This window comes from Leucopleurus acutus (genome assembly GCF_964270905.1).
Source record: "Leucopleurus acutus genome assembly, chromosome: 10".
Lineage (NCBI taxonomy): Eukaryota > Metazoa > Chordata > Mammalia > Artiodactyla > Delphinidae > Leucopleurus > Leucopleurus acutus.
This window is the reverse complement of record NC_139153.1, coordinates 41306596-41323024: the sequence shown is the minus strand read 5'-3', so window position 1 is coordinate 41323024 and position 16429 is coordinate 41306596. Positions and strand designations below refer to the sequence as shown.

The window sequence follows — 16429 nt, the reverse complement described above, 5'->3', positions numbered from 1 at the left end:
CTCCATGAACTTGGCATTGTTACTGGTAAGTCCAGGAGCCTGGCTTCTTATCTTACTGCTTATATCTACAGCCCTTTCTGCTCAGCACTAGGTGTGAAATGGACCTGGACTGAAATCTTCTGGATAAGGAAAGAAGACAGATTCCAACTGCACAGGCTCTTCCTACGCCTGAGGCAATGCCCAGACACTGAGGAAATGTGAGCCGATCCCCAGCTCTCCAGGAGCCAAAGGCAGATGGTGGAGAGAGCCAGGCCAGAGAAGAACCAGGAGCCTTTCAGACTCCCCTGGTCTAAGGCTGCAAAACAGGGGAGTCCTGTGCTAAGGTGCTCTGGAGGACACAGACATTAAGAGCCCCCTCCTGGAGCTAACCCTCTCCTAGCGGGGAGAGTGCATCATGCAAACCCTGCTTATGTGCCCTTTGGCCCATATGAACAATAGAACGCCACATGACCAAAGGGACAAGGAAGATGCTTTTTATGAACTTTTGTGTAATGAATGTCAAGATGTACTGTCAAATTGACATGAGCGAGGTGAGGAACAGTAGTATGGCAGTATAGTGTGCTATCACGTGTGTAACAACAAGCATGTGTATGTGGGGGGTTGGGGGGATATATATCAGCATATTTGAATATCTGTGCACAGTCCACCTCTGAAAGGAGCCAAGCAGCTGGCCCTCAAGGTGGTCTTGCAGCTAGGAGGTTGGGAGTGAAGGAAGATTTTTTTCCCCTGTGTGTCTTTTAACACCTTCTGCATTATGAATCATGAATCCTTTACATACTAAAAAAATAAAATAAAATATATATAAAATACATAAAGATACACCCAGACATTACATGGATCATTATATAACCACTGAAAATAATGTCTGCAAAGGATTGTTCTGAACATATAACAGAAATTTAACAGACAGAAAACAACAACCAAACGTTGACAATGAGGGACTTCCCTGGTGGCGCAGTGGTTAAGAATCCACTTGACAGTGCAGGGGACAGGGGTTTGAGCCCTGGTCTGGGAAGATCCCACATGCCATGGAGCAACTAAGTCCGTGTGCCACAACTACTGAGCCTGCGCTCTAGAGCCCGTGAGCCACAAGTACTGAGCCCATGTGCCACAACTACTGAAGCCCACAGGCCTAGAGCCCGTGCTCCGCAATGAAGAGAAGCCACCGCGATGAGAAGCCCGCACACCATAACGAGGAGTAGCCCCGGCTCGCCGCAACTAGAGAAAGCCTGTGCGCAGCAACAAAGACCCAATGCAGTCAAAACTAAAATTAATTAATTAAAAAGTTGACAATGATTATCTAAGAGTGATTTTTCACTTGGTTATTTTGAATGTGCCAAGAGCTAGTTCAGACAGGCCCCTGTCCAGCTGAAGCTGCCATCGCATCTGAGCCACATGGTCTGCACCTACTCCCACCCAAGACTCCACAGAGCCCAGCCCAGCTTCTCTAAATTTACAGGTTGAGGGGCTTCCCTGGTGGCACAGTGGTTGGGAATCTGCCTGCCAATGCAGGGGACACAGGTCCAAGCCCTGGTCCCGGAAGATCCCACATGCTGTGGAGCAACTAAGCCCGTGCACCACAACTACTGAGCCTGCGCTCTAGAGCCCACAAGCCACAACTACTGAGCCCGTGCGCCTAGAGCCGGTGCTCTGCAACAAGAGAAGCCACCACAATCAGTAGCCCGTGTACCGCAACTAAGAGTAGCCCCCGCTCACCACAATCAGAGAAAAGCCCATACGCCGCAACGAAGACCCAACGCAGCCAAAAACAATAAATAAATTAAATTAAATTAAATTTTAAGTAAATAAATAAATAAATTTACAGGCTGAGCTTTGCCCCCAATCCACCTGAAAATGCATAGCTGATGGGCACTTAAAGAAGTAGAAACAGCTGATATGCCAAAACTCAAGGACTGAAAAATTAATTACGGCACTCTCAAAGAAATACTAAGCAGCCATTGAGAATTTTATAGAAGCATGTTTATCAAAAGATGATCAAGATATGGTATGTGGGGCTCCCCTGGTGGCGCAGTGGTTGAGAATCTGCCTGCCGATGCAGGGGACACGGGTTCGTGCCCTGGTCTGGGAGGATCCCACATGCCACGGAGCGGCTGGGCCCGTGAGCCATGGCCGCTGAGCCTGCGTGTCCGGACCCTGTGCTCCACGGCGGGAGAGGCCACAACAGTGAGAGGCCCACGTATCGCAAAAAAAAAAAAAAAAAAAAAAAAAAAAAACCACCACCACCACCAACAACAAAAAAGATACAGTATGTGAAAAAGGTTACAAAACAGAAGGATATTCACAGATACAGGCTAATAGGATTTACTAAATTTCCGACAATTGAAAAAATCTTTAAGTACTTTCAATATCAATTTAAATTTAAAAAGAGGCGTGGAGTAAAGGTTTATGGCAGCTAAGTTGAATCCCAAAGGGCCCACAAGATGAGAACTGAAGTGGCCACACTGGCTGTCGGGGCCCAGGTGGTGGCAGGGCCCAGAGCCTGCACGGTTCACTGTCCCCCACTCTCCTGGGGCCCAATCTATCCCTCAGACCACTCTGGGGGCCGTCCTGGGCTGCAGAATGCAGGCTGCAGGCTGCCCAAGAGAAACACTCTCTCTCCACCACACAGCTGTCGGCAGCCCTGATGCCCACCCCTAGAGCCCCAGCCAAGAGGACACATGGGACAAAGGCCACTGCACTGAGAGTGAAGGCGGTGCAACGGAACCAGGCCTGGCCTGCCCGGGAGCTCGCATGCAGAGGATGGGAAGGGCTCTGTTTCCCCATCTGTGACATGACAGCTGGATGAGCTCAGCTGTTCTCCACCCTGCCTGCACACCAGACAGGGATGGAGGAGGGGTCCCAGTGCCGGTCCCCTCCCTCTCAGCTGGGGAATCTTAGACGAGTCACTTCACTTGTGTGAACTGTGGTTTCCTCACTCACGGTGGATCACAACATTCCCCCAGAACAGGTTTAATGAGAAGGACTTTCGAGGCACTGGAGATCACAACATACAAGACGAAGACTGTCTTCCATGTAGAAAGGCCCCAGCCGTGCTCCCACTCTCCCCCTACACGAAGGGAAGCACCTGGCCCGGTCACACGTCGAGTCGGCTTCCCACGACACCACATCCCTTATACCAGTTCTCTCTTGATTCACTCTTCCACATTCCTGCGCCTAGTCCCGAGCAACAGGATCAGGAAAAACAGGGCGGCCGCAGGTCTCTGTGCTGCTGCCTCAGCACGAGTCACGGAGCCACAGTCCAGCCCCTCTATCCAGGGCCACGACATTCCGGCCTGGAGCGGGAGTGAGGTAACTCAGCAAGTGGGGGCAGGGGCCGCTCTGAGCATCACCACGAGAGCTCAGCAATATCTGCCGAATCAAGCTGACGTCATGGGTCTGCGAGCACGCCCTGGTGCAAAGCCACCATCCTGGGGACCCAACCGGCAGATGCGAGAAGGCCTGGCATTTGTCAGCCGAAAGGGCTTGGGCACTGGGACAAGGCTGGGCCGGGCCTCAGCTGGGGTGGGGCCTTTCTCCATATGGAGTTGGAGAACCGGTTTTCCATCCCCGAGGAAGGAAGGTTCGTGGCCTAGTTCCTTCTCCAGTACGTGACACTCACCCAGGGTGTCCCTGAATGGTGACAGCTCTGGCTGGGTGCAGACCTCAATCCTAAGCCAAGGGGAGGTGACGGCTGTGGGAGCTGAGGGTTTGGGGCTTGCTTGTTCAGGCACTTAAGACACGCTCCCCCGCTCCATGCCCAACAGAGTGTGCAACACCGGCCCCCTCCTCCCACCTGGTAGGGTGGCCACGACTGTTGGCCACAAACCCTACCCTAGACATACCTCCACGGCATACACTAGCCAACTTGCCATCAGGAGGAAGTGACTGAGGGCTTACAAAAAACAACAGCAACTGACATAAATGCCCCTTTTTGTGGCCAGGTTTCCAGGGCTGCCATATCACACCTTACCTAGGCGGCAAGGAGGGGGCTGTGTTAGAGATGAGTCATGGGCGCCCGTGCAATTAACCAAGAGGGAAGGTTGGCTGGGAGAGGGCAGATCCAGCCCAGAGGAGAAGCAGGGGTCCTTCTGGAGGTGGGAACTCGTCTTTCCTTCCCACAGAGCCTGGCCTACGCTAGTCGACCTTCGGGGGACTGACTCCCACTCAATGGGGATTTGGTTGTAGGGGAATACGGTAGGATTTATCCTGAAGAGAGTAATAAAAAAATGTTTAAAGGTATTCTGATCTGTAGATTCCATGTAATACCAATCAAAACTCTAGCAAACTTTTTATTTATTTTTATTTTATTCTTTTTTGTATTAGTTTATTTTAAATAAGTAGGCAACAATACAAACACGTACACTTGAATGATGCCTACGTTCTGAAATTTTAAGAGGAACTGACATGAGACGGTCCATCCCTTCCACACTCCTTGAAATACCCATGCACAGGGCCACTAAGGAATGGGTTAGGATGAAGGGAAGGGCACCGTCTCCAGAAAGCCACACCCCCCTTCCTCTCCTGGTTTCCACAACACATCATTGTCCTCCTCTGTCACTCTTTACTCTCAGTCACCTTCAGCAAGCTTTAAAAATAGATATTAACAAGCTGATTCTAAAACCTATAAGGAAAGCCAAAGGAACTAAAACAGCTACGATTCTAAATAGGTCTCCTTGGACAGATGGGTAGGAGCATGGGCAGAGAGGAAGGTGGGTGATTCTCCAGCATGGCTGGTGAGGGGTGAGGTCCTGGGGTGCCTGCCTCCAATCCTGCTGGATTTTCCCATTTCCTCAGCCACAACCCCTGGTCCCGCACTGTATCTGGTTAGACAACTGAATCTGCAAAATGACTCAAGGCTCCAGTCAGTAATCAAAAACCTAAGGACAAACCAGAAGAAAGCCAAAGAGTCTCTGAGCAGTTACCACAGACCCACCCCCAAGCGCCCAAGTCTGCAGTCACTTGGCAAAAGAGCAATGACCTGGCCTTCATCTCTGTCACCAGAGAGGGCCGCGTGCTGTGCTGGGGGGGGCCAAGGTCCAACAAGACACCCCAGAGCCCAGTGCTAGGGTGACAAGGGTCCCTGCACCACCACTGAGCATCACCAGCCTCTCAGCACAGAGCTGTCGCCTTCTGTGATAACAAGGGAGATGGCAAGGACCCTGCAGGGCTGCTGTGAGGAAGGCGTGAACACACTTTGTAAAGTGTTAAGTCCCACGTGCACAGACACACACGCGCCCCTGTGGACTTGAAAAAGCCCCATCTCGTCTGAGATCAGCTCCTGAATAAGAAGGCAGGGATGAGGGGCCTGCACCTGGGGAGGGTTCCACTCACACTGGTGAAGGAAACAGCAGGCTGTGGCGTCAGGAAGGCCTGCTTCCGAGTGCTGGTCCAGCTTCCTCTGGGGAGCACCCCTCCCCACCTGCTGCACCCCCTCAAACCACAGCCCACTGAGATAAGCTTTCTCAGGGCATCAAGATCTACTCCCCCAAGTGAGCAGGTGCCCGGGCTGCTGGCTCAGACAGAGCTTCACACACCAGGGAGAGTCTGGACCTGATTCTGCAGGTGCTGTAGAACCATGTCACCCAAAGTGTTTTCAGAGAAGAGTGAGGGGACATGAGGGTCTGGAATAAAAGGCTGGTGGCTAAGAGTCAGATAGCCAGTGGGGGAAAGGGTGCAGAGAAGGTTCCAACTGTAAGACTGTCCTGTCTGAACAAGGCAGCCATGGGGTGGAGAGGAAGCAACGGGGTAGAGACTGAACGCAGAGTTGGGAGGATGTGGAAGCCAACAGGTACTGGAGGAGAGCGCAGGGCAGAGAGCTGCGTGTGAGGCATTACCTGTGCTTCTCGCCTTCCTCCTCCCCTTCTCTGAGCTGCTTGGTCTTTGGCTCCCCATCTTCCTTGTCCTGCAAAGGAAGGGAGAAAACGAGCTGCTCAAATTAACACTCCTTCCAGGAGCTAGACAGCCTGGCCAGGACCAGCTTGGCATTCCAGCCTCCAAGCAGGGCACATGCCTGCTGCAACCGACGGGGCACAATGCTGGAGCCACAATTCCCACCCCTCAACTCCCTCAGCAGAATTTAAAACCCATGACCCTGGGCTTCCCCAGTGGCGCAGTGGTTGAGAATCTGCCTGCCAATGCAGGGGACACGGGTTCAAGCCCTGGTCCGGGAAGATCCCACATGCCGTGGAGCAACTAAGCCTGTGCACCACAACTACTGAGCCCACGAACCACAACTGCTGAAGCCCACGCGCCACAACTACCGAGCCCACGCGCCTAGAGCCCGTGCTCTGCAACAAAAGAAGCCACTGCAATGTGAAGCCCGCACACCGCAACGAAGAGTAGCACCCACTTGCTGCAACTAGAGAAAGCCCAGGCACAGCAACAAGGACCCAATGCAGCCAAAAATAAATAAATAAATTAACAAAACAAAACAAAACCATGATCCCAGCCCAGGCCCAGACCAGGGTGGCCCTCAGAGAACACTAGCAGGAAGAGGTGGAAGGTCTTAGGTGGTGAGAGATGATGCTGGTCAGTGCCGCCGAGGGCCCATGCTGGCAGGCCACCAGCCACCCTCATGCGTCGGGAGAGTCACCAGCAAGCAGAGCAGCACAAAAGCTCAGGTCTCCTGACCGCCACCCCCTGCCTTCCAGGCCAGAGGCCTCTCCAGAAACACCTATTTGGTTCCCTTTAGGAGCAACATAACTCGAATTAGGACCAGGCTTGTAACAGGTTCACTCCTGCAATGCATTCAGGGGGACGGAGGGAAGGGGAATTAGTTGGAAGTTTCCATGGGAAAAATTTCTAAATGTGGTTATCTTCCTCTTCCCCCTTCCCCACCTCTTTGTAAGTCTAGAGAAGCCATGTTCCTCTCAACCCTGACAGTGTATGCTTGCTCTCAGGTGCGCCGAGGGCCCAGCAGAAGGACACCCCCATGCTGCTTCCACCTGCAGCAGGAAACACCTTCCTGGGCTTTCTTCCTTACCATGTGACCACTGCAGTTGGATCAGACCTGCCTGCAGACAAACGAACATGGAGGGCGTGCACTGGGTGTGCTCTCGCATGCGCCCACGCCCCCAGTGTCTGTCCTGAGAAAATCTGGGACAGAGCCCTGCCCGGGGTCTCCCTGCGTGCCAGGGCTGGCCCTCCAGAGGGGATCAATGTGCCCGATAACTGGCCATGACCTGCCTTTGACTTGCTGGAGCATGCTCCGAGGAGACACTTGGAAGCCCCTGCCATGGGGGACCTGCTGCAATGGAGAAAAGAACATATAAATTGTAAGTAAAATAGCTCCTTGTATCACCTCTCCTAGAGATTTGTTTATGTCACTGACAACGGCCTCCCCGAGAGTGGCATTTGCATTATGAGTCACTTCCTGCCAGTGCTCATTGTGGAGACCCTGGAAACCACCAGACTGCGCCATTCGTTGGCCACACACCTATGGGCAAGGAGACCACCCAAACCAGGCTCGGAGTCCTGGACGAGAGAAAGGTTTCTGTGATGTGAATAGAGCAAGATGTTCCCCTGGCTCTCTCAACCCAGGGCGGCTCAGTCTCCTGGGGATGAGGCAGCAGGAACCACAACAGCTACATGAGTGAGGTCAACATGGGTCTGTGGGGTGGGTAGGGGGCTTCCTACCTTCCTACTAAGGGGTGGGCAGAATTTGGGTGTTACAGGATGGGGAGACAGGAACAGGAAGGGCACTCCCAGAGGGGAGCAAGCTTGAGCAAAGGCGGGGTGTGGTCTGAAGAACACACAGGTGGTTGGAGCAGCAGGCAGGGCACAGGTGAATTCAGGTAAGGCTGTCAAGGGGTGGGGCCGATCACAGAGGGCTCTGGCCAGTGTTCCAGGGCAACGGGAGCAGAGCTGCTGGAGGCAGGACCAGAGGCCTTTCCCAAGAGCCTGCTGACGGGCTGGGCAGGGAGGCCCTGGGGCAGAAGCATTTGTTTGGTGATGGCCAAAGAGGTAAGGGGAGCAGGCGTACAAACTCTCAACTGAGAAACATGTTAAGGCTCCCCACATGGCTCCCAGGCTGCATGCACCCCTCCCTGACAAATGCTAGTGATTATGGGAAGCCAGAAGCCAGGACATAGGAACTAAAAGCTCCTTCCTAATTGCCAGCCAGTGGACTCCCTGATGGCCAGAGGTCCTGCAGCAGGGGAAGAAGGTGGCAGACACCTCCCCTTGGTGAGAAAGGACAGAGGTGGAAGAGCAGCAAAGGCTCAGCTTTCCCCCGAAGTGGGCTGATGGGCAAGCCCACAGGAAGGCTTCTTTCCATGAGGGCCCTGTTAACCTGGGCCAGCTGGAGGCAGAGGTTGGGGACTGTGGAAACAGCCTTTGGGAGCAACTCCTTTGCAAACACCATGCACGTTCACAGCCCCTGAGCAAGGGCAAACTCAGCAGCGCAGCTGCCACCACCCTCCTGGGGTCCCGGAGACACTCAAGTGTCTCGGCAAAGGCCAAGTTATTCATTAATGAGAAAACACCCAATGATCTAAATGACATTTTAAAAACATGCCCCGCAGTCTGGTGGGCCGTGCAGACTACTGAGGTTAAGGAAGACCCCAGCCTGGGAGGCTGTGCAAGAGCAGGGGCTCAAGAATGGTACCCATATGTGCGTGGAGCCGGAGCCGGTGAACAAATGAACAGGGCACATAAGTGCAGGGACGAGGCGCGCTCCAGTCGGCCCACTCAAAGGCAACTCAGGTAGCACAGTGAGCATCTCTGAGCAGGGAAATGGCTTTGGGGCAACCCTGGCCTAGGTCACAAGGCAGGACTTGCACTGCTTGGGACAGTGGTAGGAGGCACTGACCAGTTTCACGGCCCACCCAGCCTGAGAGACTCGAAGGCCCTCAGAACTGGAGGGCTCACAGGACCACCGCCTTCCGAGTCCTCAAATCAACCCATGGGGGAAGCTGGCAAATGACCGCCACGGAAAGGAAAGATTGTCCCAAGGTCACAGAATCTTGTCAGTGGTAGCTGGGGTTCTGGATCAAGGTCCTCCTGAACTCTTGCATTTTTGCCAAGGAGACAGGAGAGGCACTTAGTTTCTCAAACCAGCTCTGAACCCAGTCACCTCTCCCATGCTCCCCTCACAGTTCAGATTTGGCCACGTGCATTCAGACCAGTCACAGCCAGCCTGGGCCTAGGTCTAAGCCCTGGAGGACACCCATGGGAGTGCAGGCAGGGCCCGAGGTACACAGCATCCCAGGGAATCTAGAGACATCTCACCCACCCCCAGACCCTTAAATGTAACTCGCTGCCTAGCCCCGCCTACACACACCCTTCCCCAATCTCCCGCCTTTCTCCCTCCTTCCAACCCCATGTTCTGTCCCACCCTGATAGGTCCCCACCACAGCCAAGCCCACAGCTATTCCCCCGACCCTTGCCTGCCGCCAGCTACCTGCTACACTCTGGAGAACACAGCAGCCTGCTGCACCCTCCTCCTCTTTCTAATCCATCTCCCCTACATCTCTCTCCACCTTATCCATCCACATGGACGGAGGGTGTCCTCTGCTCAAAGCTCTCATTGGTCCCCATACCCTCAGGAACAGCATTCTCCTCAAGGTGCAGCCTCCCAAGGCCTCAGCACTCTCCCTGTAGCCCATCCATACTGGCCTTGTCCAGAATACCCTGACACCGGACCCTCTGTCCCAAATCCTGATCTGTCCGTTCTGACTACCCCGAACAAAGCCCACCCTCTGGCCAGTTCTGGACTCCAGCTCAAAGGCTACCTCCTCAAGGCAGCCTTCTGAGGTTCCCAGGCAACAGGCTCTGTCACTCCTCTGGGCCCAAGACACAAGCCTGTTGTCATTCCTACTCATCATCAGGCCTCTGTGTCCCTTCCAAGTCCCTCTCAGTGTGGGGACGTCTCCTAGAGCTCTTGTAGGCGTAGCCATGAGCCTGGACTACATCACCTTCATTAACTCTGTGCTAACTTAACTACCACTCTCTCCACCAACTCCAGAAGAGCCAAATTCTTAGAACACTGGTGGCTGCAGAGCAGGACAGCCAAGGCCTGGACTGGGGTCCTCCCCACAGCCCGCCTGCCTGTTACCGGAGGTACCCCACATTTCTGACCCCGGCCCAGGTTTCCACACCTAGGCCCTGCCCCTGCTCTCACCTCCCTCAGAGCCCACAGGAGGAAGGGGCCTCTGAGGCAGGACTTCAGGGCCTCTCAAAAACAGCTCTGCCCCAAACAGAGCTTGACCGACCTGTTTCATAAAATTAGCGTTGTGCAAGATTGGTGTTATTTCTTCTTTAAATATATGACAAGACTTCATCTTGGCCTGAAGTTTTCTTTGTGAGGTTTTAGGTATGGGGCTCATTAGATTTTCTATTTCCTCCTGAGTCAGTCTTATTATATCGTGTCTTTCAAGGAATATCCATTCATACTGAATTTACTGGCATAAAGTCGCTTATAATATTCCCTTATTATCCTTTTTTTAAAAATTTATTTATTTATTTTTGGCTGCGTTGGATCTTCGTTGCTGTGCGCGGGCTTTCCCTAGCTGCAGTGAGCAGGGGCTGCTATTCGTTACAGTGCGCGGACTTCTCATTGTGGTGGCTTCTCTTGTTGCAGAGCACGGGCTCTAGGCACACAGGCTCAGTAGTTGTGGCACATGGGCTCAGCAGTTGTGGCTCATGGGCTCTAGAGCACAGGCTCAGTAGTTGTGGCACACAGGCTTAGTTGCTCCGCAGCATGTGGGATCTTCCCGGACCAGGGCTCGAACCTGTGTCCCCTCCATTGGCAGGTGGATTCTTAACCACTGCACCACCAGGGAAGCCCCCCTTATTATCCTTTTAATGTCTGTAGGATCTGTGGTGATACCCACTGATATTGATAATTTGTGTTTTTTCTCTTTCCTTATTAGACCAGCTGAAGATTTATCAATTTTGGGACATGTCCAGACTTGGTGTTTTTTTTCTTTTTTTTTAAATTTTTTGGCCATGCCAGGCGGCATGCAGGATCTTAGTTCCCCGACCAGGGATCGAATCCATGCCCCCAGCAGTGGAAGTACCGAGTCTTAACCACTGCAAGTCCCAAGACTTGGTGTTTTAACTCCGTGTTTGCTCCTCAGTCCCCTCTCAGGAGCCCTCACTAGCTGAATGCACCTGCCTCTGGATGGTATACAAAATGGGGGGCGGGGAGAGCAATCCATACTTGCTGCCTGAATGTAGGGCGACTACCAGAAGTAGCTCAATTAACCACCAGAAATGTAGAAAAGCAGGGGGAGAAGGGAGGCTGCTGCATCTCCTCCTGCTGACCTCCCCACCCAGGCAAAGACAAGGGTCCCTCTTCCCTTGTACCCCTGGACCCCTTTGTGTGCTGGGTCTGCCTTAGACACAAGGATAAAGGAAAACAAGAACCCTGCCCACAAGGAGCTCAAGGAGCAGGTTTAGACAATGGTAACTGTGCCAAGAGTGAGGAGGAAAGCTTCATTCAATGTTTTGTATACTTGGAGAATCGGCAAGGAACAGGTGTTGTCAGGGAAGGAGGTTACCTTTCAACTCAACTCTAAATGTCAAATGGGGACTTGCCAAGTGGCTAAAGAAGGCAGAACATTCCTGGGAATGGTACTTGCCTGGCAGACATGAGAGCAGAGCAAGGGCACTGATAAGACCTGTAGGGCAGACCCAGGTGGCTGGCCCACCCAAGACTGCGGGGGTCAGGAGTAGAGGGGGGCTGACAGGGTCTTCCTCCAGTGCTCTGGGTGGGCGGAGGCTGATGCTTGGAAAGGCACTTTGGCAGCCTGGAGAGTGAGTGGTGGGAGGGGACGGAGACTAGAAACCAGGTGAGATGCTCCACTCCCAGCCTGGACCTGTCCCTACCTGTTCTTTGTGCGTGTGCGCTGGGGAGGGTGGTTAAGAGTAACTGAGGGCCAGGTGGGTGCCATCAGGGGCAGATGTGCCGAGGCAGGGGCGCTTGCTTTGAGGGGACAAGGAACAAGCCCCTCCCTCATCCGAAGTGGAGCTGCTGCCTGGGGCTCTCCCTTCCAGAAGAAAAAGAGGCAGGAAAGGGTTAACAGAGAGACACTTCAACTTCTGGTCTAGGTTCCTCCCACCATGAGACCATTACTGAAGCAGCTGGAGAGCCAACAGAAACTCACAGGTACAGAAACACTTTGCAGTGCCCAGGCAAACATGCCTCATTAGCTCTGAGTATGCCTGGGGTACTGTCCATGGAAACAGCCCTTCTGTTCAACAATCAAGAGAACAGGCTCCAAACCCTAGTTCCCTAAGAAGAGGTGGAACTGGCCCCGGTTTGAGCCTTTCCAGTTCCAACTTGGCCCAGGGTGGGGAAAAGTCAAAGAGACATGGGCACAGATGCCAGGAAGTGGGGAGCAGGAAGGCACTAACAATGCTGAGGGCAAACCTGGCAGGTTTCACAGTATCACCCTGCTGCCCATCCTCAGAGCCAGGGCAGCCCCATCTGGGGCAAAGGGACTTCCTGTCGGGTGCAGCTGCAGCCGGAGCTGTGCTCCAAGGGCACTTAGCGGGTAGGGCAGTCACCCAGAGTCTGACTCACCCTGAAGATGCAATGATAAGCCCTGGGCCGAACACCACCACGCCTGGGCACAGAAACTGCATGGCTCTCTACTGCCCAGAGACCAGGGAAGGGGGTGGGGAGGGGAGGTTCCAACAGGCAGCTTGGGCAGCAGGGCCCCTGACTCTGGGCCCTGGCACTCAGTTTGCTGCTAGGATGGCCTGGCCGGTGTGCCCACTGCTCAGTAGGCGGAGAGATCCTTGAAGGCAGACGCTTGTCTTAGCCACCTGTACCCGTGGGCCTGACACCGCCTACAGCAGGCACAGCACAGTGGTTGAGCTCATGGGCTCTGGGTGGGAATGTGTCTGGCAAGCCCGGCTCAATTTCACCTTGCTGTGTGACCTTGGGCAAGCCATTCAATCTGTCTGGCCTGGGTTTCCCCATGTATGAAAACCAGGACTATCATACCAACATCATGGCAATATTACAAGAAAGAAATGACCAGGGAGGAAGGAGGAAGGTCTGTGGCTTGGGTAACAGGACAGCAGACCCTGAGGGGCAGGGAGAATCGGGCCAGGGCAAGAAGGGAAGGGCCGCAGAGAAACCACGAGGCCACAGGCCCAGACTGCTGGCACCTGCAGCGGTCACGGTAAGTTTTCACTTTGTTTTCACCAGGCTTTCTCTGCAATCCCGAGATGGGCAGTATGATAACATCTGCTCCACGAAGACGACGTCAGAAGACATGTCAGACAATCTGTACAGGGGGAACAGGTCTTCTGATTCCCCGTTCAGTGCTTCACCAAGGATCAGAGAGTTCAGAAGGGGAGGGTGGGCCCAGAGCTGAGAGCCACTGCTCTCCTGTGGGTGTGGACATTCCCTAAAGGCTTGTGAGCGGAGAGAACAAAGCGAACAAAGCTCGCAGGGAGTTGAGGGCTGGGAGAACAGAAAGGGAGCGGGAGATAAGGACTGCAGATAAGAGCCGGAACTAGGTCAGTGGCGATGGCAGAGAACAAGGGGGTGCCTGAATGCTGCCAGGGGACAGGAAGAAGTCAGGGACGACTGAGGTCCTGACCCTGACTCACTGGGAGAATGAAGGCGCCTTTAACAAAAAAGGTGGCAGTGCTTAGGCGACAAAGAGAAAGGGTGCGGCAGCTTTCAGGATGACCAGGGTTGAGGCCTAATGCCTGGAGTCTGGCGATGGCCGGTGCAGACAATGGCTGAGGCTCCAGTGCCTGTCAAGGTGTCCTCAGCAGCAGAAAATGGGCCCACTCCTCAGGAGAGGCAGGGCCGGCCCCACCACTGATACCCCATCCCGAGGCCCAGGCAACGGCATGCATGGCCTTGCCCCAGATGACTGCTGACGTCCTGCATGTGGCAGACTAGTGTGGGGAGGTGGCCCCAAGCCAAGTCGGGTCCTATTCTTGCCACAAGTGCAACTGGGGAACCAGTCGTGCTCAAAGGGGGTGGCAGATAACCCCTCCAGCAGACTATTAGTCAACAAATATTGACTGGCTCCCTCCTGCTAGGTACTCCACACTGGCCGAGGAGAAAAAAAGAACAAGTAGGCACCTAGTGTTCACAGACCAGGGTGGGGACTCAGCCTGGGTCCATGCACAGGATTCCAGAGGTCCATGATCAGACACACACACAGGCCAGGTGTGCAAAGGCTCATTTTTCTGGAGTAAGAATCCACAGCTCTTCAGATTCTCAAGGGGTGACGACCCAGAGGAGGAAAGGGAAGGTGACAACAGCATGGTGGGGAAGGAGGTTCTTTGGGTGGCACTTGAGGTATCTGGGGAGGCTCTCCAAAGGAAGTACAGTACCACCTGTCTTGCATTTTATTATTTTTATCTTTTTAAATTAATTAATTTATTTTTGGCTGCGTTGGGTCTTCGCTGCTGCACGCAGGCTTTCTCTAGCTGCGGCAAGCGAGGGCTACTCTTCATTGCGGTGCGGGGGCTTCTCATTGCGGTGGCTTCTCTTGTTGCGGAGCATGGGCTCTAGGTGCGCAGGCTTCAGTAGCTGTGGCACATGGGCTTCAGCAGTTGTGGCTCACGGGCTCTAGAGCACAGGCTCAGTAGTTGTGGCGCATGGGCTTAGTTGCTCCGCGGCACGTGGGATCTTCCCGGACCAGGGCCTGAAGCCGTGTCCCCTGTATTGGCAGGTGGATTCTTAACCACTGTGCCACCAGGGAAGCCCTCTGTCTTCATTTTAAAGGCTGAGTGGGAAGAGGGGCTGGGGGATGGGCAGCAGAGGGAACAACTATCACTGTGAGTGTGCACAGGGTTGCTAGGGCCCTTCCACTGCTCCCACATCCCCTGCAGGAAAGCCTTTGGAAGGTCACACTGAGGGCAGAGCAAAGACCAGTCCCCTCCTTTCCTTCATACACAGTCAGCCTGGACCAGTTCCTTTGGGCAGCCAGGCAAGACTCCCAACTCCCGCCCAGACACCTGTAGGGGGCACTGTGGTTTGCAGGAAGCCAGGCAGCAGGACTGGACAGGCCGGATGGTAGGAAAATCACTCTCCACTGCTTACCAACGGTGAGACTGTGGGCACCTGCAGGACCTCTCCGAGGCTCTTGTTCCCTCCCCTGTTAAAGTGGGGCTGGTGCTATGTCACAGGGTGTTTGAGGATTAAACAAGCTAACTTGGGGTCCACCATCTGGTACAGGACCCCCCATGACACCCAGTATGGGAAACAACCTGCTGGCATCCTGGGGTGTTCCGAGTCCTGCCATCCATCAGCAGTGAGCCTAACTCTTGCTGCATCCTCCTGGGGAACCAGATGTTCCCTCTCCTTCCCCCGCCACCACCTGCTTGCCTGACCCCTCAATATCCTTTTCTGATAGTGCTTCTTTATTTTCTGCCAAGTTTCTGTAAATGACAAAATTTAATTTTTAAAATTGAGACTCAAATTAAGAACGACCCGTCTGACTCCTTCAGGGGCCCCAGGCTGGAAGAGCAGATACCACATCTGTGCGGCTTCCCTACAGAAACCTTGTTCTGCACCCACCACAAAACTCCACGGCAGCTGAAAGATGGTTGGTGGGTTACAGCACTTTCCCCTGGCTGTGCGGGCTGAAAGTTACACCCCTTTTTAGCAGAGGGCATTCTTCCCAGGCAGGCCTCTAATGATAACTGTCCCAGACATTCGATTTTACCTGTAGTTGCCTACAAGAGATTTTGTTTATCACCTGTCTTCCCGCCTAGATTCAAGCTTCAAGAAGCCTGTCCATCACTGTTCCCCAGCACCTGGCACATGACAGCAGGGTAACAATAGCCAATGAATGAATGGACAAGTCGGGGGTAGGCAGGATGCACATGTTAATTCCCCCGCTTACAGATGAGGTTCTCCTCCCCAAGTTGGTTGTCTGAGCCTCCAAACAGCGCCCGTGCCTCAGGCATCACTAGGCTTGTGATGTTGGACTCTACACCCTTTCCGTCAGTTTGAGGAGACAGACAACTGGAAGCCCACTTCCCTGCCTCTACACACACAGTTCCTTTTACCAACACATCCGCTTGTTCACCGCTAAGCTGTCTGTTCTATCCTCCCCTCTGACAATTACCCGCGCCTCTGCTTCTTTCCCAGAGAATGAGGGCAAAAATCTCAACCGTGCCCACTCCCTAAGAGAGTGGTAAGAATCAAATCTGACTAGGTTCCATAAAATTAGAAGACTTCCCAATAAAAGGTGAGCTCTGGGGAGGGCTGGACCCAATTGTTATTCAACTCTGTTCTACTGTATTTCCTACAACAGCAGTTGTAACAGTATGCCAGGCAATTGATTATTCAATTAATTGAAATAACATTTAAATTAATCAGCATAAAAATTTAATAAGGTCAATACCGCTTTCTCCTTTCACAGATAAAACTGGAGGCCCAATGCTGTTACTATTAAGTAACCCACCCAGAGTCACACTGCTTGGGGTTGCCAGCGCCCAAAGGGTG

General features: G+C 53.5%; 1 protein-coding gene across 1 annotated transcript in view; it reads right to left on the bottom strand.

Annotated features, from left to right (window-relative positions):
- The window catches only part of CCDC12 (coiled-coil domain containing 12), a gene marked incomplete at its 5' end in the record, with an annotated part of 52288 nt that overhangs the window by 13678 nt on the left and 22181 nt on the right, over positions 1 to 16429 (bottom strand). Inside the window, one exon of the mRNA XM_082847791.1 lies at positions 5835 to 5902. Coding sequence (XP_082703917.1) covers positions 5835 to 5902 — 68 coding nt within the window. The remainder of the gene's footprint in view (positions 1 to 5834; positions 5903 to 16429) is intronic.